Source organism: Juglans regia, chromosome 14, assembly GCF_001411555.2.
Source record: "Juglans regia cultivar Chandler chromosome 14, Walnut 2.0, whole genome shotgun sequence".
NCBI classification, from domain to species: Eukaryota; Viridiplantae; Streptophyta; class Magnoliopsida; order Fagales; family Juglandaceae; genus Juglans; species Juglans regia.
In genome coordinates this window covers 3,866,196-3,893,603 of record NC_049914.1, presented here as the reverse complement: position 1 = coordinate 3,893,603, position 27,408 = coordinate 3,866,196, and the positions used below count along the sequence as shown (strand labels likewise).

At 32.0% G+C, this 27,408-nt stretch overlaps 2 protein-coding genes across 4 annotated transcripts; one reads left to right on the top strand and one right to left on the bottom strand.

Annotated features, from left to right (window-relative positions):
• The first annotated feature begins 8,438 nt into the window (after positions 1-8,438).
• On the top strand, positions 8,439-12,374 carry LOC109005599 (cinnamoyl-CoA reductase 1-like). 2 transcript variants are annotated; one of them, XM_018984607.2, is made up of 6 exons: positions 8,439-8,628; positions 9,508-9,677; positions 10,118-10,309; positions 10,631-10,793; positions 11,686-11,872; positions 12,135-12,374. In XM_018984607.2, the coding sequence occupies exons 1-6, from the start codon at positions 8,508-8,510 to the stop codon at positions 12,274-12,276; spliced, it is 975 nt and encodes a 324-aa protein (XP_018840152.1). In that variant the 5' UTR covers positions 8,439-8,507; the 3' UTR covers positions 12,277-12,374. The 2 variants fall into 2 exon arrangements, with proteins under 2 accessions (XP_018840152.1, XP_035541105.1); XM_035685212.1 differs by having other exon boundaries at positions 8,539-8,628; positions 9,455-9,677.
• A 906-nt stretch (positions 12,375-13,280) lies between these two features.
• Positions 13,281-17,539, bottom strand: LOC109005600 (vacuolar protein sorting-associated protein 60.2-like). 2 transcript variants are annotated; one of them, XM_018984608.2, is made up of 7 exons: positions 17,247-17,532; positions 16,014-16,165; positions 15,447-15,540; positions 14,519-14,590; positions 14,311-14,422; positions 13,730-13,887; positions 13,281-13,481 (listed from the first exon to the last, which is right to left on the bottom strand). In XM_018984608.2, the coding sequence occupies exons 1-7, from the start codon at positions 17,313-17,315 to the stop codon at positions 13,428-13,430; spliced, it is 711 nt and encodes a 236-aa protein (XP_018840153.1). In that variant the 5' UTR covers positions 17,316-17,532; the 3' UTR covers positions 13,281-13,427. The 2 variants fall into 2 exon arrangements, with proteins under 2 accessions (XP_018840153.1, XP_018840154.1); XM_018984609.2 differs by lacking the exon at positions 13,281-13,481 and adding an exon at positions 14,031-14,133 and having other exon boundaries at positions 13,800-13,887; positions 17,247-17,539.
• Positions 17,540-27,408: the final 9,869 nt, after the last annotated feature.

Below are 27,408 nucleotides of genomic sequence, written 5' to 3'. Positions count from 1 at the left end.
TTATATTTTGTGTGAGAATTTAAGAAAATTGTAATGATGAGATGAGATGAGTTGATGTGAGTTTCGAATCCAACATCAAAACTTTTTATTTTATCACATAATGTCATTTTTTTTTTTATAATAACGAATCAAATTCCATTCATTAAAGAGAACATATAAAATTGACTTAAAAACAAGACAGTTACAAACGTTAATAGTTTATCAATACACTTCTGTGATTGACATGGTCTAGTTTAGACGGCAGATTTCTAAAGACTTAAGTCTAAGAGATCGCATAACTTTGTTCATGACAGAGTTAACGGTAACCAGGTGACAAAATCTCATATCCCAATTAAGCGGAGTAGGGTGCACCAACCCCACCATAAGCATCGCCTAAGTGGAGTGGAGGACCACTCCATTCGGACTAATTTCCGAAGACACTATTTTTTAGATTTTTATTTTTCTAAAAAGTAAATACAAGACATGAAATAAAATACAATAACACTGTGAAAATGGAAAAACAATGCTCCAAGAAGTTGTTGTGGCGCGTGCAATACACGCTCCACTTTGTGAGGAAAATCGACGGTCAATCTTGGAAGTCCCGGACTCAAAGGCCCCAGAAGCGCAGCGCGTGTCGTTGACAGAGGGCTTTTCGGTGGTGCGTGAGAGACATGCGCTGAACGTCTCCGAGATTTTCGTCATGCGTGTGCGGGCCACTCGCAGCTCCATTTGGCGCCACATTTGATGGACTTGAAGATCGGCTGCTGGGCAATATCGTGGAAGGGCGCGTGTGGGTCTATAGACGCCGAAGGTTCTAGATCTACGATTATCCCTTATTTGACCTGAAAAAATACAAAAAAACACAACACTAAATGGAACAATGCACAGAGGGGGAGAGAGAGAGAGAGGGAGGGAGGGGGGAAGGGAGCCGAAGCTCCCACCCTCTCTAGCCGGATCTATAGCGAAGATTTAGAGAAAAGGAAGAGCGTTTTTTTAGAGCGCGGGGATATTTGTAATGGCTGCTTGTATCTTTTCATCATATTATTTAAATTGTGTCATCTACTTTCCATGAAGAGCGGTGCTACTCTGCCGCCGGAGATGTTTGGATTCGAAGATGACTTGAGATGAGCTGAGATGAGTTGAGATGGATTGTGAATAGTAATGAGATGAGTTGTGAATAGTAGTGAAATTTGTGAGTTAAAGTTACTGAATAGTAGTGAGATGAGTTGAGATTAGGGCTGAGCACCGACACTTTCGGAGTCGGAGGGCCCAACCTCCGACTCCGACTCCGACTTTGTCGGAGGTCGAATCCGACCTCCAACTCCGACTCCGAGACCTACAAAATCCGCTCCGACTCCGACTCCGACTTGTCGGAGCGGAGTCGGATTTTTTTATTATTTTTTTTATCTTTTTTAATTTAATATTTGACCCACTTTTTTTAAAAAAAAAAAAATTGTGAGCTTTCAAATTTCAATTTTCTCAACATTACAATCTAAATTAATTAAACTTTTGATTATAACAAAAAATACAACTAAATAAAACAAGTAACATACTAACATGCATTCAAAAATAAAAAAGAAAGTCCTATTGCAATAGAAACGGCGCCGTATTGTATAGTAGTATACTAACTAATATAAATCTATTTTATATTATATATATATATATGAAAATTTATAAAAAAAATATATATGATATATATTATTATATATGAATATTAAAAAAAAGGTACCGTATACGAAATATTAATAATAAACTAATATACTTGATATATATTTATTAAATCTCTAATCTCTTATACTTGATATATATATTAATATATATAAATATTAGTTATACTAATACTTATATTAGTATTAGTTATTATTAACACTATATATTATAGTATTATATATTAATACTATATATAATTATAGTGATTAGTATAACTATATTAGTATTAGTTATAGTGATTTAGTATAACTATATAATATATTAGTATAAGTTATAATACTATAAGTTATAACTATAGTCTATATTAGTATTAATATTAGTTATAGTGATTAGCATAACTATATATTAATATTTGCTATAGTGATTTTAATTTAGTATAACTATATAATAGTATTAGTTATTATTAATACTATATATTATAGTATTATACTAATAGTGATATTAATACTATATATTATAGTATTATACTAATAGTGATATTAATACTATATCACTATTATAGTGATTAATATAACTATATTAGTATTAGTTATAGTGATTTAGTATAACTATATAATATATTAGTATAAGTTATAATACTATAAGTTATAACTATAGTCTATATTAGTATTAGTATTAGTTATAGTGATTAGCATAACTATATATTAATATTTGCTATAGTGATTTTAATTTAGTATAACTATATAATAGTATTAGTATAAATATTATTATATTACACTAACTATATCACTGATAGTATTAGTATACTAATGTCTAATACTAATATATCACTATAGTTAATAGTATCACATAGTAATATAGTATTAGTAATTAATACTATAGTGCTTTATATAGTAATTTATATATAGGCTTAAAGTGGTTTACTCATAGTATTAGTATTAGGCCATAAATCTAATTATTATACTAATGTATATTAGAATTACTAATATATTTATCAAAATGAATATGTTGAGAATTTATTAGGTCAAAAAATATAATTAATACAAGATATTGTTATATAAAATTGATATGAATAATACTTTAGTTATTATACATTAGTATTATATGTTATTATAAATTTATAGATTAGTGTTTATCCATTAGTATATGTATTACAATATTACATGTTGATGTTATTATGCATCTTAGTGTTTATAGTATATTATATATACATTAGTATTACATGCTATTATATTTATACATTAGTAATTTAGAACAACATGGTAGTAATATTGTAAATTTTTAATAGTATGATATTTACATATAGTCATATACTAAACTATTATTAGTAAATTTAGTCTATATATTATAGTATAAATATATTATTTAACTAGTATATTATTGAGTTTAACTAACTATATAAGATATAGTTGTATAAAATTTAAATAATTAATATATAGAAAAACACATATTTTTATAAAATATGTATAAAATCGGAGGCGGAGGCGGAGTCGGAGGGTCACGTCGGAGGCGGAGGCGGAGGGTCGGAGTCGGAGTCGGATCGGAGCGGAGCCGGAGTCGGTTCATCAATGACTCCGACTCCGACTCCGACTCCGACTTTCAAGAGGAAAAAAACTTCAACTCCTACTCCGACTTGTCAGAGTCGGAGCGAAGTCGGAGCGGAGCCGGAGCAGAGTCGGATTCGGAGTCGGATTGTCGGATTTTTGCTCAGCCCTAGTTGAGATGAGCTGAAATGACTTGTGAATCCAAACAAGCCCTAGTAGCACCACTCACGAATGTCTTACATTTAACATTGGTGCTTGAAATCGCTTGCAAGAAGACTTTTCCTATCCGCAATGGAAAATGAGAGGATTACTACCCTCTTACTACGCATTTACTATTTTTTTATATTTAATTTTTTATTTCACTTAATGGTTAAGAAAGTGACTATTAGTAAAATTATATATATATATTTAATTTTTCTTAATAATTAAAGATGTTAAAAAAATACTTAAAATAAAATGATAAAAAAATAAATACACTATAAGTAATAAATGAGTGGTAAAAAGGTAGTAACTCTATCACTACCGGTAAAATAGTAGTAACTTTATCATTACCCATATGCAAATGAAATGTCATGATCCTCTCAATCGTACATAATTACAGAATATTGTGTAGTCATTGGTTCCCATGTATAGGAGAAAGACATGCAGCTGTAATTTAGTTGAGTAATATTACATATAGTCATGGAATGTGCAAGTAATGTGTAGTCGCTTTAAAAAAAAATAGAGTATATTATTAAAAAATTAATTTCATTTCATGTGGATTCCGTATTTATTCAATTTTTTGAAAATAATTACACGACACTTGCGTACCCATGATTGCAACTATCATTTCTCAATTTAGTTTGTAAAACTTTAATTGTTAACACGTAAAGAGATTAGATAAAAATAATTACAGAAATAGACGTAGGTTCATGTGATTGTCTTACGTACGCCCTCATGAACTTTTGGATCTCCTCTCCCCTGTGGGCCGCTCATCTAGCCCCTCTCCCTGCCTGTGCGTCTTCCTTCAAAGTTGGTAAGCATGCTTCCATTCGGTACCCTATAATGACTTATTTTTATTTTACTATATTTTTAGGCAATGGTACCACGATTTGTCTAGGGTTAATCCTAATTTTTTTGTGTTATTTGAACACTAATTTTCTGAATTGATATAGAAATCAATGTATGGTAGTGCATTATTTTTTGGGTGTTTTTTTTAATATTATGATCAATAAAATTTATGTGGTTTGTGATTTATTGGGGTTAAGTGTTTGGACAATTAAATAACTATGATTTTTTTTTTTTAAATAATTTTCTACCTACCGTTCTTTGGGTTCAGGGCAGTAAACAGTAAACCATTCAACTAGTTTCTTTCAAAAAAACTATTCAAGTAATCTCAGATGATGGATGAATTGGTACTCATTCTAACACAAAATGTTATAACATATGTCTAAATTCTGAGACTACTTTATTTTATTGTGCTTTTTTGCAGTGTTTGTGCTCTTCCTTCTTTTTCATCAGTTTTTTAAGTTTGCCCATTTATAATCTCATGGCCTATGCGTTTTGGAATTACTTGGGGATGGATTTTCTGTGCATCCATGATCCTTCCGTATAACTCAACTACTCATCCTTTGTTGAATGGCATATGTTAAAAATTTTGTAGTTTATAGTCAATATGTGAGTGTAGAAGAGGTACAGAACATTGGGACTAAGAATAATTGCTCACTTTTCATAAGAAACACATTGCAATGGATGTAATTGAGAAAGTGGTCCCAATAGCACATGTGATCTACCTTTACAGTAGAAATAAAAAATAAAAAAATAGTTTCACTTTTGGGTGTGTCATGGATCATTCTTGCTTGAGAATTGAATATATATTTTCATAGGCTGTATTTTTCATATTTTTGTGCTTTTTGAATTGTATTTAAATGTGTCATGTTTAACTATGAAATTTTTGACCTCAATGCAGGGAGAAACAAGATGTCAATTTTTAATATGGGCATACATACTTCAATTGGTAGAAAATGCAGTTTGGAAGAGGGAGAATGATGTATTCTTGTGCAAGTATGAAGCTCAAAAATAAAAAGATAAACTAATAGAGAGAAAGATTGAGCTTCACAAGCAAGAGGGCGAACTTCAAAAATGAATCGTAGAGAATATATGTGCACATATATTGTTGTGTCTGTATTGGATCTTTATCTATTGTAAAGACCCAATACATAAACTATACACTAACAGATTATACAAAGTTCATCCCCTTCCATTCACAATAAATAATCATCTACACAAATCAATCTTCGAGACTTTTTTTTCCCACAACACACCAAATATTCACAGCCAAACATAGGGGTACAAAATCTCCAACAACCAAAAAATTTAATAATGGTACCAACTCTTCCGGAACTACACAACCAAAATATTGGTACAAACTCCCCAACAAAAAAAAAATACTCCAAAACCAGTACTGCTACACATCCTCCATGTAATGACACCATAAGCTTGAATTCATGTCTTCAATTATATATGATCAGTACCAGCACATCGCTGTAAACAACACAATATAATCATCAATTAATAACACAATATAATAGCACACCAAGGGGATTAATATTATAACTAGATTTTTTAGATCTAAATAAAGAACAAATAGTTGGCTTTTGTTATGATTCATGTTAAATGGTAAGAGAAGAAATCCAAGTGGATTAATATTATAACAGATTTTTTAGATTTATCTAATTTTTCAATTTGTCATGTTATTCTAATTTTTATCTTTAAAGAGTAGTAATTTAAGGATATTTAAAAATGCTCTTTTATTTTAGATTTTTTTTTAAAAAAAATGACTAGAATTCCAATCTAATCATGTCCAAATTAAGTAATTATACTTCTTCCTTTGTGAATATTCTCCATAATTGTACAAATTCGCAAGTATACTTATGCTTGCATATTTAAAAGCTCTAGTACTTCAACGACTGCGGTTACCATATATAAATGCGTATGGATTAAACATAAGAATAGGATATTTGTATTATAATTAAAATCATATTTTGTAATTAGAATTTTGACAATCTCATACCTCCTCATTGCTCGATAGTATTGGCTGTGTGACAAAACTACATTGGGTTCCAACAACAAAATTGTTCACAGTAGCAACCCTTGCAGATTCCGAGCCTGCATGCAATTATTCTTCGTCATTGAATATTTTCCTGCATGTCTAAATTACAGAACAAAAACATAAACAATAATTACAAAGGTGGCATCTCATAACAGTCCAATAAACATAATATTAATACAAAAAACTATTAATGAAAAAAACGTACTACATGTTTCTTCTTTTTCTTTGTGACAACGTTCTCCACAACGCCTACCTTTCTTTTCGTTGGGGTCTCCCTTTCCCCCTAACAACGTGGGGCCTTAATACTTTCTTACCCTTTTATGGGACCATGTTCTTTCTCAACTTGATTAAACCATCATCGATTGTTAAGCCTATACATTGCAACTCAAACTCATCTAACAACCGCAGAAACACATTTACATGCTCATCACTGAGGGATACACGCGTAAAAAATTTCAAACATCTCTTAACCACAAACTCATACCTCCGTGCGCCGGCATTGTTCTTCAGGTCATCATAACTATTTTTGACTAGTGTATATCTTCTCTTTAAGTCTTTTCGCCATCGATCCAAGACATACTTGTCTGACAATACATTAATGTTTTTTGTTTTACAGACTTTAAATGCATGCCTACAAATAATCTCTCTCATCTCAAATAAGGCACATGTGCATTTCACGTCGCATTTGTCTTCATTATAATAAACTGAGTACTACACATTTTTTACATAGTCATCCATGGAAATTTTATCTAAAACATCGAAGGTGGAAATGCAACCCTGCATGTGGACCAATATGCAATTACACAAAATCATCCACGACACCTCTCTTTGGATCTCCTTAAATTAAGCATTTGTATACAACGCTTGAAACTGCTTTTCAATGTGGAATAGTGATACACATGGGATTGTTTGGTTGCAGGAATTGAAATCAGCAATTGCTTCAACCTCCACCTTCTTCCTCAGAGCATTGTCAAATTGATCGACAAATTCATTCAATATCGTACCAGAATGCACAAACCTGTCGAAAAAAGCATTCATGCTTTCAAATTGCTGTGTAGTTCTCATATTTTCATAAAATAAACCATTAAAATATATTGGTACCCAAAACTCTCTCTCGTTGTACAACCCTTCAATCATACATTCTCATCAAGGTCATACTTCTGAAGTAGTTTCTCCCACTTGTCCTCAAATTCCATGCAACTTTGTGAATCATATAAAGCACTCTGAATGACAGTCTTCAACCCTACATTGAATTTGGAGTGAGATCCCAATTTTTTTGGCAGTTTCCGCATGATATGCCAGAGACAATATTTATGGCGACTGTCTGGGAATACAAAAGTATTTGGATGGCTTTGGGAGCCTATCCATTCGTGCACTTCAGCTATGCTCGAAATAACTAGACAAAAGTATTTGCATATTCGCTTGAAATCAAGTCACCTCTAGTAATATGGACTGTTCATGACGGTTTACACCAACAAAAGAGCAAAAGACATGTCGTACCTATTTGTTAAATACATAGTATCGAATGTGACAACATTTCCGAACTATTCATATGCCGCTCGATTTCGTGCATCAGTCCAGAACATATTTCTGACTCTGCACTCGTCATTCACGTCCATGACTGAAACAAAATCATCATTAATCGTACTTATTCTCTCAAAGTTGTCACTAAGTGCTTCACCACCTCTTTTACCTAACATTAAGTGTCTGATTTTATTAATAAAATTCTGAACATATTTCTCTTGAAATTCAAGATTATCAAAACACTCTTGGGATCTAAAAAATTGGGATTTATGTGGACCGACAATATAATGATTGCGAGCAATCTGAATTGTAGTCAAAATCCATGCCCCCTTCATCAATTTTATATATATTTTCGCCTTATAATTTATTTTAATTGTGGCCTCGGGACATTATTGTGACTGGGATGGTAGGTGCCAACACGGGGGGCCGGGGAAAATGTCAGGGGAAAAAAAAAAGTAATTCTATGCATTAGTTTATATTCTCCACACATCATGTATTTAATTTTTTTTTTTTAATTCAATACATTAAGTGTGTTGAGTGTGTGATAAATAGTAGGTTGATACAAATATTTTTTCAAAAAAAAAAGAAAAAAAGATGTCAAAATTCGTGGGGGTGGTAGATAAAATGGAGAGGCAGCTGTGTTGCTTTACTCTTTCCTACAATACTAAGGTCGGTTTTAACAGACAATTCAGCAGCAGAGCACAGAAGGTAAAGAGACAATGAGTTGTGGAACAGAGAAGGTGGTGTGTGTAACTGGAGGGTCCGGTTACATAGCGTCATGGCTGGTGAAGCTCTTGCTCCAACGCGGCTACACTGTCAAAGCCTCAGTTCGTGATCCAAGTCAGTACTCCCAAGTGTCCTTTCACAGCTTTTGATTTTATTCGCAAATTACACTTTTTAAGCTCATGTAGTAATACGATGATTCATTGCTAAACTCATGTAGTAAGCTTACTAATTTTTCATCCCCCTTTAACTGGTTGTGATAATCTTGTTTGAGTTATTTAAATAAAATTATTATGTTTGAATTTGTCCAAAGCCATGAACTTTAAGAATTGTGTTGAAACCCTAGTCCTTTCTGGATCCAATTTAACGATCATGCTGATTGTTTGCGTTTAGGATGATCCCACCTAGTTAACTGGGTTCGATCATCTACTATTTTACATTGCTCCGAACTTCCTAGTAATCACTAGACGGAGTGTATTTTTTTTTTTTTTTGAGATCGGAAACTTGAATGTTCACAGAGAAATCAGATTCTTGAATACTTCTCTAGGATCTCATAAACTTCAGGGGAATGGTATCTCAAAGAAAAATTGTAGCACCCATTAACTTCCAAACATCAAATTACCGTGAATAAAATCGACAGTCCACCTTTTTCTGTTCCCCTTGCTCTCTCTCTCTCTCTTTACCTCTCTCACTGTCAAAACTCTCTCTCTCTCTCTAACTGAAGAGGAATTGAAGGTGCTCTGCTGCAATTCTTGAAAATTAAAAAAAAAAAAAAGCAATTTTGAGTACAGATAGGACCTAAAACATCTGCAATGGATTTAATTTGTGATAAAAGGCTACTTTGTGTTCTGCTTAGTCATCAGAAATTCCGGAACAATGATGTGAATATCTGAAATTTATTTTCCTTAAATTGATTATATGACATTTTGAGCCAATTTAGCAGGAAAATGATCTGATTTAGGGATTTATGGGTTCTGCTTTAAATGGGTGCCGCAGATGACCCAAAGAAGACAGAGCACTTACTTACGCTAGATGGAGCTAAGGAAAGACTTCATCTGTTCAAAGCAGACTTACTGGAAGAAGGATCTTTTGATTCTTTGGTTGATGGATGTGAGGGCGTTTTTCATACAGCTTGTCCTGTTTATATGGATCCCACGGATCCACAGGTACATTTTGTTTCGTATTAATTGGATCAATGCAAAGTCATGTATGCCAAAGAATGACCAATTTTGTGTAATGCTCGGGTGTTTAACAAAAGTGAATGAATTTCTCTTGTCCCCTTGTGGTTTAAAGTACATATGCTATTCATATCAAATTTCCATGATTTACTTTTCTAAGTTTATTCTTTTATGGGTTTAGTTAGATGAGATTACCCTCTTCTTATTTCTCTTGTTTAAACTTTTGTTGATGTTCATTGGCTGCTGTTCGTATCTCCCATTGATATTATCTATGGATTTTCTTCACTGTTTACATGCAAGTCTTTGTTAGCATCACTTTGAACTGATCCAAAACTAAAAGGGAACAAAATACCATAATCTGTCCAGATACTATGCTAGAGTCTATATTTAAATTCACTAGTGCATATATTTGTTTATATTTCTTTCAGGCAGAACTAATTGACCCAGCATTGAAGGGAACACTTAATGTTCTTAGATCATGTGCTAAAGTTTCATCTGTGAAAAGAGTTGTCCTAACATCCTCAATGGCAGCAGTAGCATTCAATGGAAAGCCTCTTGGTCCTGATGTAGTAATTGATGAGACATGGTTTTCAGATCCTGCTTTTTGTGAGAAATCAAAGGTGCAATATTCTGCTTTCATATTACATTCTACATACCTTTCATAAACCTCTTTTTATACACCATTATAAATGTATTTTAAGATTTATTTTTCTTTGTTGCTACCATGCATTTTAAATAAGTTTCTCCCTCACCTGGATATAAGCATTTGGTGTTGGCCAGGCCAGGATCTTAATTCAAATATCGAATTAAGATCCTGGCCTGGCTTCCTGACAAGTTGATTGAGGGAAACAAGGATAACAGTATCATAGTGGTATATACTCAAGATATTCTGCCCCCATTACTTTTACACTACGTCTGTTAAAAATATTTGTTTTCATCAGCTTTGGTACATGCTTTCAAAGACCCTAGCGGAGGAGGCTGCTTGGAAATTTGCGAAAGAAAATGGTATTGATATGGTGGCAATGAATCCAGGGTGGGTGATTGGCCCTCTCTTACAGCCAACTCTTAATACGAGTGTGGAGCTGGTTTTCAAACTTGTAAATGGTACTCTTCAGCCAGTGTGATTATTGTTTACTTTTAATTTGAATATTGACAAATATTTGCATTTATTAAAGAAATAAACTCTGTTGAAGGACCTGCTGAGGGTCCTTGTACCAGATGACATGTCCTCCCCATATAAACAACAAGTGGAAGGTGTCGGTTCAACCGGCTCAACCTATTGAAGTTGGGACCTCTTGCTGCGGAAACCTCAGAAAGAAAAATGATCGAACCCTTGCATATTGTTTTGCTTTCACTTTGTTTGTTTATAAAAAATATAGCACGTGAAAAATATCCTAGGCAATTGAGTGGGAGCAGTAAAATGAATCTTTTAAATAGCAGGATGAGTGAATGTTATGTGCAAAACATTTTTGGCCACATTAGTTGTATGAATACTCCAATTATATTTCTTACTCAAGTCACTTCCAAGTCTGCAACTCTCAGGAACTGTTTACCAAATGAAAACAGGTTTTGATCTGTCAGAAGAACTATAATTTTGAATAAAGGAGTGTGCTAGTGCTCCAATCCATGTTATTTCCTGAATTCTCAGTAGTCCAGTGTATAATCCTTATCATGTTATCATTCATTTATCCATCAATTTTCTCTTTTAAATGATTTCCATATGTCGGCCATAAAACGTTATTTCCATTTTTCATTAGAATTAGTGTATTGTGCTGTTTAAGGCTCTGTATTAGATTATATTGAAATAGGATCACTAGCAAAATCTTGTGGTGCTTCAGATGAAACTTCAAGGTAAAGACACCACAAAAACCTTGCGCTCACCCCACAGCCTGGCCAGAAAATATGGGAGCTAAACTTCAAGTGGTGTTTCCTAATTCCCTCTTCTAAAAGATGCAATTGTGATGATGCAAGCAGTTGACAATTTTATCTTTTGCAGGGCAGGACAGATTTCCAAATGTGACCCACAGATGGGTTGATGTTAGAGATGTTGCTACTGCACATATACTAGCCTTTGAGAATCCATCAGCCAGTGGAAGATATTGTTTAGTTGGAACGGTTATCCACTGTTCAGAGTCTGTTAAGATCTTGCGTGAACTATTCCCGGATATGAACCTTCCTGAAAAGTAAGCTAGATGTCCATACAAGCATTACCTTTACTAGCAGCATCAACTTGTCAAATTTTCATTCACACTGGTTTTGCCTTTGAAGATCTACTACTGTATACATTCATGCTTAAGAAACAAACAGGTGAATTATAATTTTCTAAGTATATTGATCACCTCGATGAAAAGATGCTCGGTTTGAATCCGGAACTGTAAATTGGATGGTCTCTTTTCTTTTGTAGCCGAGTTAAAACACATCTGATTTTTGCTTCATACATTGCAGATGTGAAGATGAGAAGCCTTTTGAGCCGATCTACATGGTGTCCAAGGAGAGAGCAAAAAGTTTAGGCCTTAACTTTACTCCTGTGGAGGAGACGTTTAGGGACACCGTTGAAAGCTTGAGGGGGAAGAACTTGAGTACCTGATAGCGGCAACTCAGCCTCAGCCTCAACCAAATAATTATAAATAAACTTTGCCTGGCCTTCAATTTTAATTATTGATGCTATTGTGTTGATTCACTTAAGTGGTGCTTCACAAACTTGTCCAAGTAGTGCCACGTATGAACATTAGCCTTCTATATAATATATATATATATATATATATGGGTTTTTAAATTAAAATACCCTATATAACAAAATTAGCCTACCATACAGTAAAAAGAAACTTAAATAAAATATGGATATTGAGATGAGATGAATTGAGATGGTTTGTGAATAATAGTAAGATTATTAATTAAAATTAGATTAGATTAGATGAGGTGAGGTTATCATCTTACCTCTGTATCCAAACGGGCTTTAATCTTCTAAGTTGGGTTGTATTTAGATAGTGAGATATTTTTAAATATTCTGTAAATAGTAATGAAAAAATATTAAATAGAATGTGAAAAATAATAATAAAATAAATAATAATGAATTATTCTCAATACTCAAATTAGACCTTAATCTTCTCAGTTGTCTTGAGTTGGTGGTATGAAATTTTGTATAGGAATTATATATATAGTATACAAATTTTTTGATTTTGAAATGTTTTATTTAAAATCTTCAAATTGCTTTAGATGTATAAAAAGTTCTATATTCATTTAATTCCATCTTCCAAACCCCAAAAAAAAAAAAAAAAAAATGAGATACCAATGTTTGTAAACACATTTTTTCTCTGCAACGTCATCAAGTAAAGAGGTTAATCTTATCTCTTCACTCTCTCATACTCATTTTTCTCTTTTATCTTCTTTTAAAATTCAGTGGCATTTATGAATCTTTAATTGCAGCATCAAAATATACATAAGTTGAAAAAAAGAATTACTTTGTGACTTCAGCAATATCGCTTATATATGTATTGAACACCTCGTTTCCTTCCCTCTTCTTCTTCTCCCTCCTCTTTACAAGATAAATTACTTCGTGTTTATAATGAAAATCCATCCAATCCGCGGGAAAAGGCCACAAAAGATAAAGCACTATATCAATGAAAAGTTTCAGTTCTGCACAATGTTAACGGAGGAGAGCTTGTTCTATCCAGCTTCTATCAAAAAAATAAATCTACACCCAACAGAGAGAGAGTCTCGGATAGACAGAAATAATTCCTAACCACGAATGGAGGCACGAGGGACAGCAGGTAAACCCAGTTCGTCATGCGCCTGTCAGAACCAAGGTTTGAAAGAAGAATTAATGCGACAGAATCCGTTTAACATGCAACAAATACAATCAACTGTGCAAAGTTCTTGTTGCCACCGTGAGTTTTCTTGATGGGAAGAAAATGGAAATTTGAAAACATATAAGAGTCTAGCTTTTCTGACATATGTAGATGCAGTAATCAAGTGTCCAAGTGCCATCGAAAAATGTGAAGATTATTATTATTTTTTTTTTCATTTTCAGTGGATTTTACCTGGACATTGGATCTGCCAGCTGGCACAGCTTGTCCAGAGGGTGCTGAAGGCAAGTTGAGCTCTGCATCCAAATCAGGTTCTTTATCGGGTTGAAGATAAGAGGGCACCCCATCAGCTTCGGTTTCCATTCCCATGTCCGCTTCCAAAGCATCAAGCTCTGCACCAACAAAATTAGTTAGAATTGAATAGATACACAAAATGCAGGGAAGTATTACGCCTGCTGATCCTCACCCTCCTCTCCTTTTCTCTTATATATAGGGAGGTTTTCCATAGAAAACATGGTGAGGAATAGCAATGTACCAATCTATTTATTGAATGAGACTGCATATTGTTTCCACTGCAGTATTGGTCAGACATACCACATAAGGCTGCCAATGAATGATCAGAATACCTACACTCCGTCCTGTGGACACATTATTCAGAAAGCTTTCGACACTACCAGAATTTAGTACTTCCAAGTTCCAACAACTAATAATATAGTCAATGTGCAAATTGATATCAGAAAGTCTATAACATCCAAAAACAATCCTAAAGAATATTGCCCTCGATGTTTGAGCCATTAAATAGCATAAAAGCTTACCACCCATAAGGTCTTCCTCATCAATGTCATCCGGCACATTATAGCTTCTACCCAGGGTCTCTTGAATTTCATTACTCACATCCATTAGGTCCATCATCTCATCTTGCAAATTCTGTAGATTATAAAAAGGATATGTTCAGCACCAGAAATTCACAAAGGCAGTAAATAGAAACTGAATAGGGAAAGAAGATATCATAAGATTTCATACATCAATTTCTTGGATCTTCACTGTTTTCATCATTCCTTTCAACTCCTGGTTTGCAGATTTCAAAGCTGACATCTGGAGAGAAAGGAAAAAAGGAACAAATTGTAACAAAATACATAATTAACATTGCAATCTGGTTTCCAAACATGCCCTGGGGCATTTCTTATAATCTGAATGGATAAGGAAAGAGTGTCAAAGTCAAGAGCTTAGATAACTCATATATTTTTGAAGAATCCCTCCCTAATGATAAATGGTTCTTCCCCTACCTCTCATGAGGTAGGCAGCAGGTTCCAATCAGGTTACAGATTAAGCTCCGCCTGAACTGACTTGAACCTTGCCCCTTGGGGCGCTACCAAGAAAACAAATGTTTGAAGGTGAATATAACACAACCCCAGCACAACCAAACTGGACGCAGCATATACATTGAATCTTCTACTTCAACAAACGTAGCAAACTGATACTAGAAAGCTAGTTTAAGTTGATTATTCTCTAAACCCATGTCATAAACAGAGAAGCTAAGAAACATTTTACATGCATCTAACAGTACAAATTGCACCACAGCATATATAGAACACATTCAATATCCAATGTATCCCGTTCCATGGCACAATGTGTTGCACTAGTATGGGCAATGGATCAAACATAGTTGCAAATTAACAGATAACGATCCTAACATCCAGTTGCCTTTTTTTAGGCAAATGATGATGTGCAATTTTACCATTCACAAATCTTAAGCTCAAGTCAGCCCTACGAAATTCTAAAGTTTTAAGTACATTCTCAAAAAGCCATTCAAATGCATAAGATACTTTCTACTGAACAATCACCCATAACCAGTGGTTCAGTCAAGCCCAACAGATGGGTATTGTAAAAGGGTTCGTTAAGGTCAATTTGTATAATAAAAAGAAAAGAATGAAAGCTCCTTAGAACATACAGTTTGCTGAGCATCTTTAATTCCCTCGGCAGCAAAGGCAACTTGATCAAGATTGAATGTCTGATTGTACAGCATATCCCGTTGTCCTTCATACCTGTCCACAAACTTAGTCGATTGGATAAACTATGGAGGTAAATACAGGGTAGGGTAGTAGCCAAGTGTGTAGTATCCACATAGTATTCATACTCAATCAAGTAAATTACTTTTATACCAAAACGATCTGTCTTCACCCTAACTATATCAATACCGACTTTACCCATTCATAAATTAATCAAAACCATAAGGACTGACTTTTTATGCAATAATGTCTTTAACCAATAAGATATTCTAATACGAACTCTGCAAGAAGTGGGAAGCTTTAGAATTGAAGAGGGTACCGCACACTGCAATTAATATCAGTAAAAGACACAAAAAGAGAGGATGAAAAAAGAAATTGGTTAGTATTCTGCCACTCTATTACATATATCTTTCTTGAGGAACTGCTGCATATAAATAATAGCACACATAATGCTATCTCTACCAATAAAACTGCAATAAAGAGGTAAAAACATCAGAAGAGGCACCAACATTCGCTTTTGCTTGAGAACCCTCATGGCTCGAGCTTTAATAGCTTCTTGAGCAGGACCAGGTCTTGTTTTTTTAATCTGTTCTTTGTATCTACTAAGTTCAGCATCAAGCTTTTTTATCTTTTCATCCACCGTTTCACCCCTTTTACTGATCTGTGAAAGAATGAGATTTAGGCATTAGTCCAAGTGAAACACCCACTTAGAAAGACCAGAAAGATTGAATATCTAAGAAGGAAATTACCAGGCAAGAAATTTCCAGCAAACATAATCCAAAGCAAGCGATAAAGTTAAGCATATAAATAAACCTCCCAGCAGCCAAACAGGTGTTCGGAAAATAAAAGTATTACCACCATAATATGAATTTCTTACAGAATATCTAAAACATGTACTATTTTTTCTCGAAGTGCGTTGAAACTGTCACACCAACTTGCCATACTGTAAGGTGACCACCATATTATTATTATCAATCTTGAAGACATAAATAGCAGGAGAAGGGAAACTGGCTTTAGAATTAGCCATCTTTGATACTTAAACTATTTAACCTTCCCATAAATTTCCACTACACAGTCGTGATTTGTTAGCACCCATAAGTTTAACTCAATTTGAGCATGCATCCTACTGCAGGAAGAAACCAGATCCACTAAAGACGACAAAACAACCTGACTACCAATTCCGTTAATACAAAACTTGTGCAATTACCCAATCATTAGCAGTTTCATACCACATTCGCCAAAAACGCCCTTTGCGTAAACTCAGAAGTAGGAACATTATCACCCCGCAACAATATATTAGTAATGCATCGGCAAGCTTGAGTAATAAAGTGTTTTGAAATCAGAAACAAGTTCCAAGACTAGTCCTTACACCGATCCAGCACTCGAGGATTAAAAAAAGTACAAAAAGTCGTATATTCGGTAGCTGAAATCACAAGGAAAAGCCAATGCAGCATAAAAATCAAGTCTTATCATGCTCCCCAGTTTTAAGTCTCCCCCTCCCCGGGGAAAAAATAGACGAAAAGGAAAAACTCAACTAGAAAAATCCTGGAAAAGAAATAACAAATCAGAACCCGGAGTTTCTTTACCCTAATTTCCGACCATTACTCCGTAACCAAACGGGAATGAGATCGATAATTGAACAAATAAAAGCACAAAGCTTGTCCAGTTAACCATGATAATAATAATAATAATAAACAACAACAAAGAAAACATAGTGTGTGTGTGAGAGAGAGAGTAGGAACCCTATCGGTGGCGTCATTAATGGAAGGAGGGGGCTCTTTATCTTTCTTGACGCCGAAGATCTTCTTCATCTTCGTCAAATCTTCTTCTACTACTATGGAAAAACCAGAGGGAGGGATGGAGGATTTTTGTTGACAAAAACGAAGGAAGCGATTGGGAGAAGTTTGTGGGTTCTTCTTCGTGTAGGCAACGTTGAAAGGTGGTTTTGGAACTTGATTGGTTGGAGACTGGAGAGAGAGAGAGTGCTGCTAGTGGTTGACAGCTTGGACTTTCTGCTCTCGCCTCTTTTAAAAGACAGTGCTGCTGGGCAATAAAGAGAGAAAAATTAATATATAAACCTCACAATCTTATACAATATTTAAAAATATATAAATTTATTCTTTTATCTTTGTATTTCATAAAATATAAAATATAAAAATAAAAAAATAAAATTATATATTTTTTAAATGATTATTTTAAAAAAAATAATTATTGTCAAATCAATTTTGTTAGATCAATTTTGTTATTTATCATTCATATATATCATATTTATTTTTTAATTTTTTTAAATTTTTTTAGTTTTATTCTACTTAAATTAATTGAACTATTTTACTTATCATCTATATACCACACATTTAATAAAATAAAAAAATAAAAATTTATATGTAATGTGAGAATGATGAGTATAATTGTAAGATTTTTGGAAAAATTCAACCAGACTGAACAATTTCAGTCGGTCTGGACCAAATCGGTAGAGAAATTGGTCAGTATATCTTGAAATTAGATTTTTTCACCTTGGATCAGACAGACCGAATATAATTATATATTTTTAAATATTAATATATATTATTTTATATAATAATTGTATAAGTTAATTATGTCATTTTTATCAATTTAAAATCATTGATAATATAAAATATTAAATATACAATTACTAACATGCTATCAAATTATCAATTAATTAATATATTATATACAAAGATGCATACTCTAATATCCCACGGTTAGTAACTAATAACATCACAAATATAGTTATAATTAATTACTTTTTTAATGAATTGGTTACATGATTTAGATTAAAGAACTCACTTAGGTGTAATATAAGGAGAGGTTTTGTTTTTACAATGGTTAGTACGTTACGTTTGGGTTAAGTGAAGACACGGATGAAATAGAAGTGGATAAATGGTTTTTACTAAATTTGTGTCATAGATGAATTTTGGCCTTTTTAAGTGTATTTAATGTATTATGGGTCACTGAGATTTGATTGGAGTTTGTGTATGATCTTATTTATTTCTTAAAAACAACGTTAAACTCTATTTACTCAAGATCATGGTAATTATGTTTAGATGACAATTGATATTTGTTTGGTACTGTTGCGAGGAAATCTAGAGATGTTAAAAAGCTCATGTAAGTGGTGCTCTTATGATGGACTTTGCCTAAAACTGACTGAGGTGATTTTGTGAACAACTTACATATTTCGTGATGAAAATAGTTTCGGTCATTTTCTACACTAGTTTCTATATCCGAATTTTGAAATATGATATTTTATCATAAATGGTGTAGATGTGAACAGATTTATGTACTCTATTTATCTATTGTATAAATTGTAAACATGCAGTCAGAAGTATTTTATCCGATTATATGATATATCTGATTAGTACACTATTTTGTTATTGTATTGTATCTGAAGACCATGAGGCAAAAGACTCTGATATTCTTTGAATATGGGCCTTGCTACGAGTTTTAATTGTGGCCTCCAATTTCTAACCATACTACAAGTGTAAAACTATTACATATGATTTCTGACTTTGTTACGAGTGTAAAATTGTGACCTCTGATTTTTTACCTTGCCACTGGTGTAAAATGGCGGCCTCTGTTTTGAGTGCAATTCTCCTTGGCTATTTGCAGAATGCGCAGCTCTGCCATAGGGGTAAGATCGTGGCATCTATTCTGAGTGCAATCACATTTTAGTGACGTAGTGGTTTATGTTTTGTTTGCCACAGGGATAAACATGACTTTTGTTTTTCATGCACTCATTTTGTTGGCAAATTGATCTATGTTTCTACTTGGCTATATACATATATGCACAATCATGTCACGAGGATAAACATGGTCTTTGTTATGTTGTTTCAATTATACTTGTGCATAAGGTATTTTGTATATATTATTATTAATAAAATGCTTTTGAAAGTATTACTTATATTGTTTATAACTGCTTGTTTTTGTATTATGTAACTGGTTCATATTTACACATTAGTATAAATTCGTTGTTTATTGAGTAGATGGACTCACCAGCATTTTTGTTTTCAGATATTTGATGGTTGTGACAATTAGAATAGATGTCATGTGAGAGTATTATAAGAGAAATGTGAAGTAAGTGTGGCATAAGTGAATTTGCTTGAGTTAAGAAATTTTTTGCCAATGTATAGTTTTTTTAATTTAGAAGAATTTTTTAGAATCAGAGAAGATGAGAAAAATTAAAGAAAAATTTTAGACTTGTATGTTTGTAATATAAATATTTACCAATAGAAGGATTATAACAAAAACAAACAATTAATAAATATTACTCGATTTCCCTGTATTATAGAAGGATTTTGTTCAACATTCATGACTATAGCAAATGAAAACCTCAAACACTCTAAAAAATTAATTGATTTCCCTATAAAAAAAAATCCTCAGGAGTTGTGGAACATTTGAAAGAAATGAAAATGAAAGTTAAATTTACTACATAGCATCGACCATTTTCGACTTTTACTCGTATATCTATTTTAGCGTCATGCTTCCCATTGATTCAAAATAGAAAAAACAACTATTTAGAAAAGCATCGAAACAAATACAAATCACGTGCGTGTATCCTTTTTTTTGTGCAAAAAGAAAAAATCCAAACAAACAAATAAAAACAATGATAAAATGCCACTACATTAATGAGAACAATCCTATTGAATTAGCAAAAAAAATATGTACAAAATTGAAGGGAAATTTGATAATTTTGATCATAAACTAGAAAAGCATTATCACAAAGGGAGGGAAGGTGGCAGAATAATAATTAATTACGAGAACTTTTATAGAAGTTATTGGGATGAAATAAAAGAGTTGAGAAGAATGAAGAACAAATCAAATTATCTCATCTCATATAATTATTACAATTTTCTTAAACTCTCACACAAAATATAATAAATAATTTAACTTTTTCAAATCTCAAAATAAAAATAATATTAAAAAATCTATTCTAACAATATTTTATTCAAATTTTTAACTTTTATCTCATTTGATCACATCTCATATGTGTAACCAAATGAGGTCTAAGTGCTCTCTCTCCTCGTTATAGAGTCGGGACTCTGACAGCCAAAACAAAACAATTTTAAAAAATCTCTCACATAGACAATGGAATGAGCAAATAAAACTTGTAGACTTTGTTTTATACGTAAATTTAACTTGTTGTATAGTGTTAGTTTCCGTATCCAACAATGTTATGACTTTTGGATCAATGGTTGGGTCACTATCATTAGGTATTAGAGCGCCCGTTTTATCTCTGCTTTGGTATTTATATACATATGTTCTATTTGTCTCTGATGTGGCCGAAAATTTTTGGACAATTAAGTTTTGATTTTTGGTTGATTTTGACTCAAAACAAGATTAGAAATCATGTGGAAAATGTTTTTGGCGAGTCTGAAACGGGAGTGTTTGACCCGCCTGGAGGTTGAAGACGAGCAAAACTTGAAAAATATCACTTTTCTACAGTTTTTTTGAAAATGCCATTTTTTTTTAGAAATTTATGAATTTATGTCCAATTTTTGCTAAATTTTTTTATGCCTATAATATTTATTTTGGTCTAATTATAGGCAATTTGGATAATTAAATTGTGCAAATTTATTAACTATGCTTATATTTAGTTTGCATGAATTGATTATTTCTGCTATAAATTAATACATGCAATTTTTGGATGAGTATATATAGTTAAAAGCATGAAATTAAATGTTATGCATATAATATTATAGCTTTAATTATGTAATATTTATGCTTAAATTATGATATTTTGTGCATAATATTAACATGTTAGTTTTAGTTAAAATTATGCAATTTATAATTATTCTCATATTAAGTTAATCTTTATGCATGAAAATAATTGTTTTGCATAATATTATGATTAAATTATGCAATTTCTTAGTTTAATTATGAGAATTACTAAGTGCATAAATATAACGCAATATACATTCTAATTGTGATTAAATTATGCAATATTGGAATATTCTCATAAAACTTAAATTTTATGCATAAAAAAATAATATCTATTGATTCATATAATTTTTAATTAATTAGAGAATAACTACAACATCTTTAATTAGATAAAATTAGATATTATGATTGATTAGGATCACATAAAGAATATTTAGACATTAATTGTAATTAATTATACATAATATAATAAATTTTATCCCACAATATAATAATATAATAAATTTTATTATATTTGTATAATTAATTAGGATAAAATATCAAATTACTCATAACTTACCCAAAGGAATTATGAATTAATTAAATAATTTAATAGTTTTATCATAAAGTTTAATCTAAGAATTATGAATTAGAAATTATTTAATCATAATATACCCTTTAGAATTATGAATTAAGTAAATAATTTGATAAATTCTATCATAAAGAAGAATTGAATTTGTTTGAATTAAAAATTTAGCCCACAAACAAATTTTATGTCATTAGATTCAATTTTAAGCATGATTTACATTGGTAAAACATGTAATTTTATTTAGGTCTTAATTTTAACATAAACATGTAATCTTTAATTTTATGCAATTGTACAACTTGCAAATTTCTCCAATATTCGTTGTGATATTTCTGAACTTAAAGGAGATAACTATAAGGTTTGGAAGGAGAACTCTCTCCTTCATTTAGGGTGGATGGACATAGACTATGCTATTAGGATAGTCTATTAGGAAAGACGAACCGTCAGTACTTGCTGATACCAACACTGCAACGGACATTACGCTTTTATGAATGATGAGAGCGATCTATGTTCATTAAGATTAAAATTTTTGCTAGTATACGTGGTTCTGTTGACCAGTATGAAAAGGTATGAGACTTGCTGAAAGCCATTGATGATCAATTCGTCACTTCAGATAAGGCACTAGCAAGCACCCTAGTCATGAAGTTCTCATCCCTAAAGCACACTAGTCTGAAAGGTTCGCGCACATCATGCAAATGAGGGAAATGTTAGAGTCATTCTTGGTGCATTACATCCTAAACACCCTTCTGCACTAATACGGATCCTTAAAATTTTCATACAATACATATAAGGATAAATGATCAATTAATAAACTCATGATCATATATGTTTAAGAGGAAGAGAGACTGGTGATGAAATTAGGAGAAAGTGCAATGTTGACAATGCGCGAAAAATGCAAATCTCAAGCCAATTAGAATGGGAAAGGTAAAATATCTCCCCAAGCTAATATCAATAAAGATTTTAAGTGTTTCTCTTGTAAAAAGAATGGACACATGAAGAATGAATGCACCAAATTTAAAAAATGGCTTGGACAAAGGTAATTCAATCTCATTTGTATGTTATGAATTAATTTAGTTAGTGTCAATATTAACACATGGTGGATTGATTCTGGATTAACAATCCACATTTCGAATTCCTTACAGGGTTTGCAAAACCTAAGGAAGCCAGTAGGAAGTGAGCAAAACATTTTATCAGGAAACAAAATGGGCTCGCATGTGGAAGTTATAGGAACATGATATTTAACTTTAAGTAGTGGTTTTGTTTTAGAGTTAGAAAATACATTTTATGTTCTTTATGTTCTGAGTTTTTCTAGAAACTTGATTTCGGTTTCAAGACTTGTACCTTTTGGATATTCATTTAATTTTTCAAAAACGTTTTTTAGTTTATTTTATAAATATGATTGTATTGGGAATGATACTTTGTCCGATGATCTTTACTGTATTAATTTACAAAACAATATCATTTATGATTCAATGCATATTCACACTGGCACTAAAATATATGTTATTAATGAGAATTTTTCTAAATTATGGATTAAAAGATTAGTTATTAAAAGATTAATTCTATATGATCTCACGATCTTAATTTGTTTGCCGCCTTGTTTCTCTATTTCAGCCTTAAATATCTTAAAGGCATCTAATGCTTCGTTTTTGTTATGAAATATGTAGAGATACATATATCGTGATCTCTAATATGTCTGAACTCCTATTAGCATCTTTCTTTGACTTGTTGGTTTGCTTTCCTTTTATGCAGTCCACACTAGTCTCAAAATCAATAAAATTTAGAGTATTAAGTATCCCTTAATACACATTCATTTACTAATCTTTTAATTTTTTCTATGGAGATATGACCTAATCTTTGGTGCCATAATTTAGAGGAATCCTCATTAATAACACATCCTTTAGTGCAGTGTGAATATGCATTGAATCATAAGTGACATTGTTTTGTAAATTAATGCAGTAACTATCAAACAAAGTACTGTTCCCAACACAATCAGATTTATAAAAATAAACTGAAAGATGTTTATGAAAAATTAAAAGAATATCCAAAAGGTATAAGCCTTGAAATTGAAATAAAGTTTTTAGAAAAATTCGGAACATAAAAGGTCTTTTCTAACTCTAAAACAAAACCACTACTTAAAGTTAAATAACATATTCCTATGACTTTCACATGCGAGCCTATCTTATTTCCTGATAAAATGTTTTGTTCACTTTCCACTGGCTTCCTTAGGTTTTGCAAACCCTGTAAGGAATTCGAAATGTGGATTGTTGATCCATAATCAATTCACTATGTGTTAATATTAACATTAACCATATTAGATTCATAACAAATAAAGGAAGTTGGATTACCTTTGTCCACAAGCTATTTTTGAAATTTGGCTCATTTCTTTTTCATGTGTCAATTCTTTTTACAGAAGAAACACTTAAAATCTTTCTTAATATCAGCTTGTGGAGGTATTTTACCTTCCCTTTCTAGTTGGCTTGACATTTGCCATTTTCACGCGTTGCTAGCATTGCATTTTCTCCCAATTCCATCACCAGTCTCATTTTCTCGTGAACACACGTGGTCATGACTTCATTAATTGATAATTTATCCTTATGTGTGTTGTATAAGATTTTTAAGGGTCCGTATTGGTGCAGAATGATGTTCAGGATGTAGTGCATTAGGAATGACTCCGACATTTTAATATCGAGTTTCTTCAATTGAGCCACATTGTCCCTCATTTGCATGATGTGCTCGCGCACACATTTCACACTAGTGAGCCTTAGAGATGAGAACTTCATGATTAAGGTGCTTGCTAGTGCCTTGTCTAAAGTGACGAACTGATCATCAATGAATTTCAGCAACTCTCAGACCTTTCCATGCTGGTCAACAGAACCACGAATACTAACTGAAGTTTTAGTCTTAATGAACATCACACTGAAGCGATTAGATATCTCCCATCGTTCATAAAGCATGATGTCTGTTACAGTGTTGGTATCAGTGAGTGTTGGCGGTTCGTCTTTCCTAATAACATAGTCTATGTTCATCTATCATAAATGAAGGAGAACTATCTCCTTCTAGACCTTATAGCTATATTCCTTAAGTTTAGTGATATCACAACGAATATCAAAGAAATTTATAAGTTGTACAATTGCATAAAATTAAATATTACATGCTTATGTTAAAATAGAGGCCTAAATAAAATTTAATGCTTTACCAATGTAAATCATACTTAAAATTAAATCTAATAACATAAAAATTGTATGTGGACTAAGTTTTTAATTCAAGCAAATTCAATTATTCTTTATGATAAAATTTATCAAATTATTTACTTAATTCATAATTCTAAAGGATATATTATGATTATAATTTGATATAAATTCTATCTTAGATTAAACTTTATGATAAAACTATCAAATTATTTAATTAATTCATAGTTCATGTGGGTAAGTTATGAATAATTTGATATTTTATCCTAATTAATTATATAAATATAATAAAAATTCTTGTGATATAAAATTTATTATATTAAGTATAATTAATTACAATTAATGTCTAAATATTCTTTACGTGATCCTAATAAATTCTAATATATAATTTTATTTAATTAAAGATGTTGTGGCTATTTTCTAATTAATTAACAATTATATGGATCACTAGACATTATTTATTTTATGCATAAAATTTAAGTTTTATGAAAATATTCTAATATTGCATAATTTAATCACAATTAGAATGTATATTATGTTATATTTATACAGTTAATAATTCTCATAATTAAACTAAGAAATTGCATAATTTAATTATAATATTATGCAATACAATTATTTTCATGCATAAAGATTAACTTAATATGAGAATAATTATAAATTGCATAATTTTAACTAAAACTAACATGTTATTATTATGCACAAAATGTTCTCATAATTTAAGCATAAATATTGCATAATTAAAATTATAATATTATGCATAATATTTAATTTCATGCTTTTAACTATTTACTCATCCAAAAATTGCATGTATTAATTTAGAGCAGAAATAATCAATTCATGCAAACTAAATATTTGCATAGTTAATAAGTTTGCACAATTTAATTATTCAAATTGCATATAATTAAACCAAATAAATATTATATGCATAAAAAATTGAGCAAAAATTAGACATATTTCCAAATAAATGCCTAAATTCAGAAAATTCTTAAAAAAATGGCATTTTTCTAAAAAACTGTAGAAAAATGATATTTTTCAACTTTTGCTCATCTTCAATCTCTAGTAGGGTCAGTTCGACCCATTTCAAACCCGACTAAAAAACGATGTTTTTTATGCCAAAAACTATGTTTTTAATCACAGAAAACTTAGAAAAACAGTTTCCACATGATTTCTAATCTTGTTTTGAGTCAAAATCGACCAAAAGTCAAAACCTAATTGTCCAAGAATTTTCGGCCAAATCAGAGACAAACACAGAACATTTGTATAAATATCAAGACAGAGATAAAACATGCACTTTCATACCAAATGATAGATTAATAACCATTCTAAAAATGAGGAATTAAACACTTATAAAGAATCAAAAACTAAAATATCCAAGAAATCGTACCTCCGGCCATTGATGCTCACTCAGACTCTCTCACTGTTTCTCTCTCGTTTTGGCACTTCCAAAAGTCTACTCACTCTATTTAAATTGTGTAAGACTGAAGGGGATTGAATGATTGAGTTTGGAGACCAAACCAAAGTATTTATAGCAAACTTCCATCAAGCTTTCGGTGGCTATGTGCCAAGTGTTCCACAGCTTCAGTTGATCATGGAGAATGTTCCAACTACTCTATAAACGTGGTGGAGACTCGGAGAGAAGTTGTAGACCACTTCAAAAGCTCCCAAGAAAAAGGAGAGCTTGAGACGGGCTCAGTGAGAAACGACCACGACCAAAGAGCTAACATACAGAGCTTTAAAATAGGCTTCGTATATAACGTAATTACATGTGTATAAGAAATGGACACCTTTTCTCTATCTCACCCGCGAGATAGAATTTCTCAGGAATTCTCTAGCTAATAGCTTAAACAAACTAAATCATATCATAAAATAAAATCTGATTGCATATTCAATCCATTGATGGGAAAGACATCAAAATCAATACATATTTCACATAAAACTAACAGATCAAAAAGTAAACAAACATAGATGAATTGAGATCTCAAAAAAGGAATATGAATTACCTCTTGCTATTGCTGGGGGACAACATCTCCTGTGGCCATCTCTTATTGTTTTCATTGAGAGTTCTAGCAAGCAACGCCTCCATAGCTCAACGGCAGCGACGAGTCGACGACAGGAACATTTGGAGACAACTGTTGCGCGCCTGCGGTGAGTCGTCACCAGCTCGTCCAACCTAAATACCACAATCTCTCTCTCTGAGTTGTTGTGTTTCTTTCTCTCTACAGACACTGGGTTTGCAAATATAGAGGAATATTGTAAAACAAAAAACAAAACGAGGCGGAAATGAGAATTCCAACCCCTATACATCCTTCATTTTGAATATTGTAGCCGTTAATATATTTCTCAACGGGCTTTTTAAGTTTTGAAATTCCTAGCCGAGTGGAAAGTGCTTGCAACAAATTGCCAACTTATTTTATAATCAAATAATTATTTATTTTATTAAAAATAATTTTGATTTTGCATAATTACCTT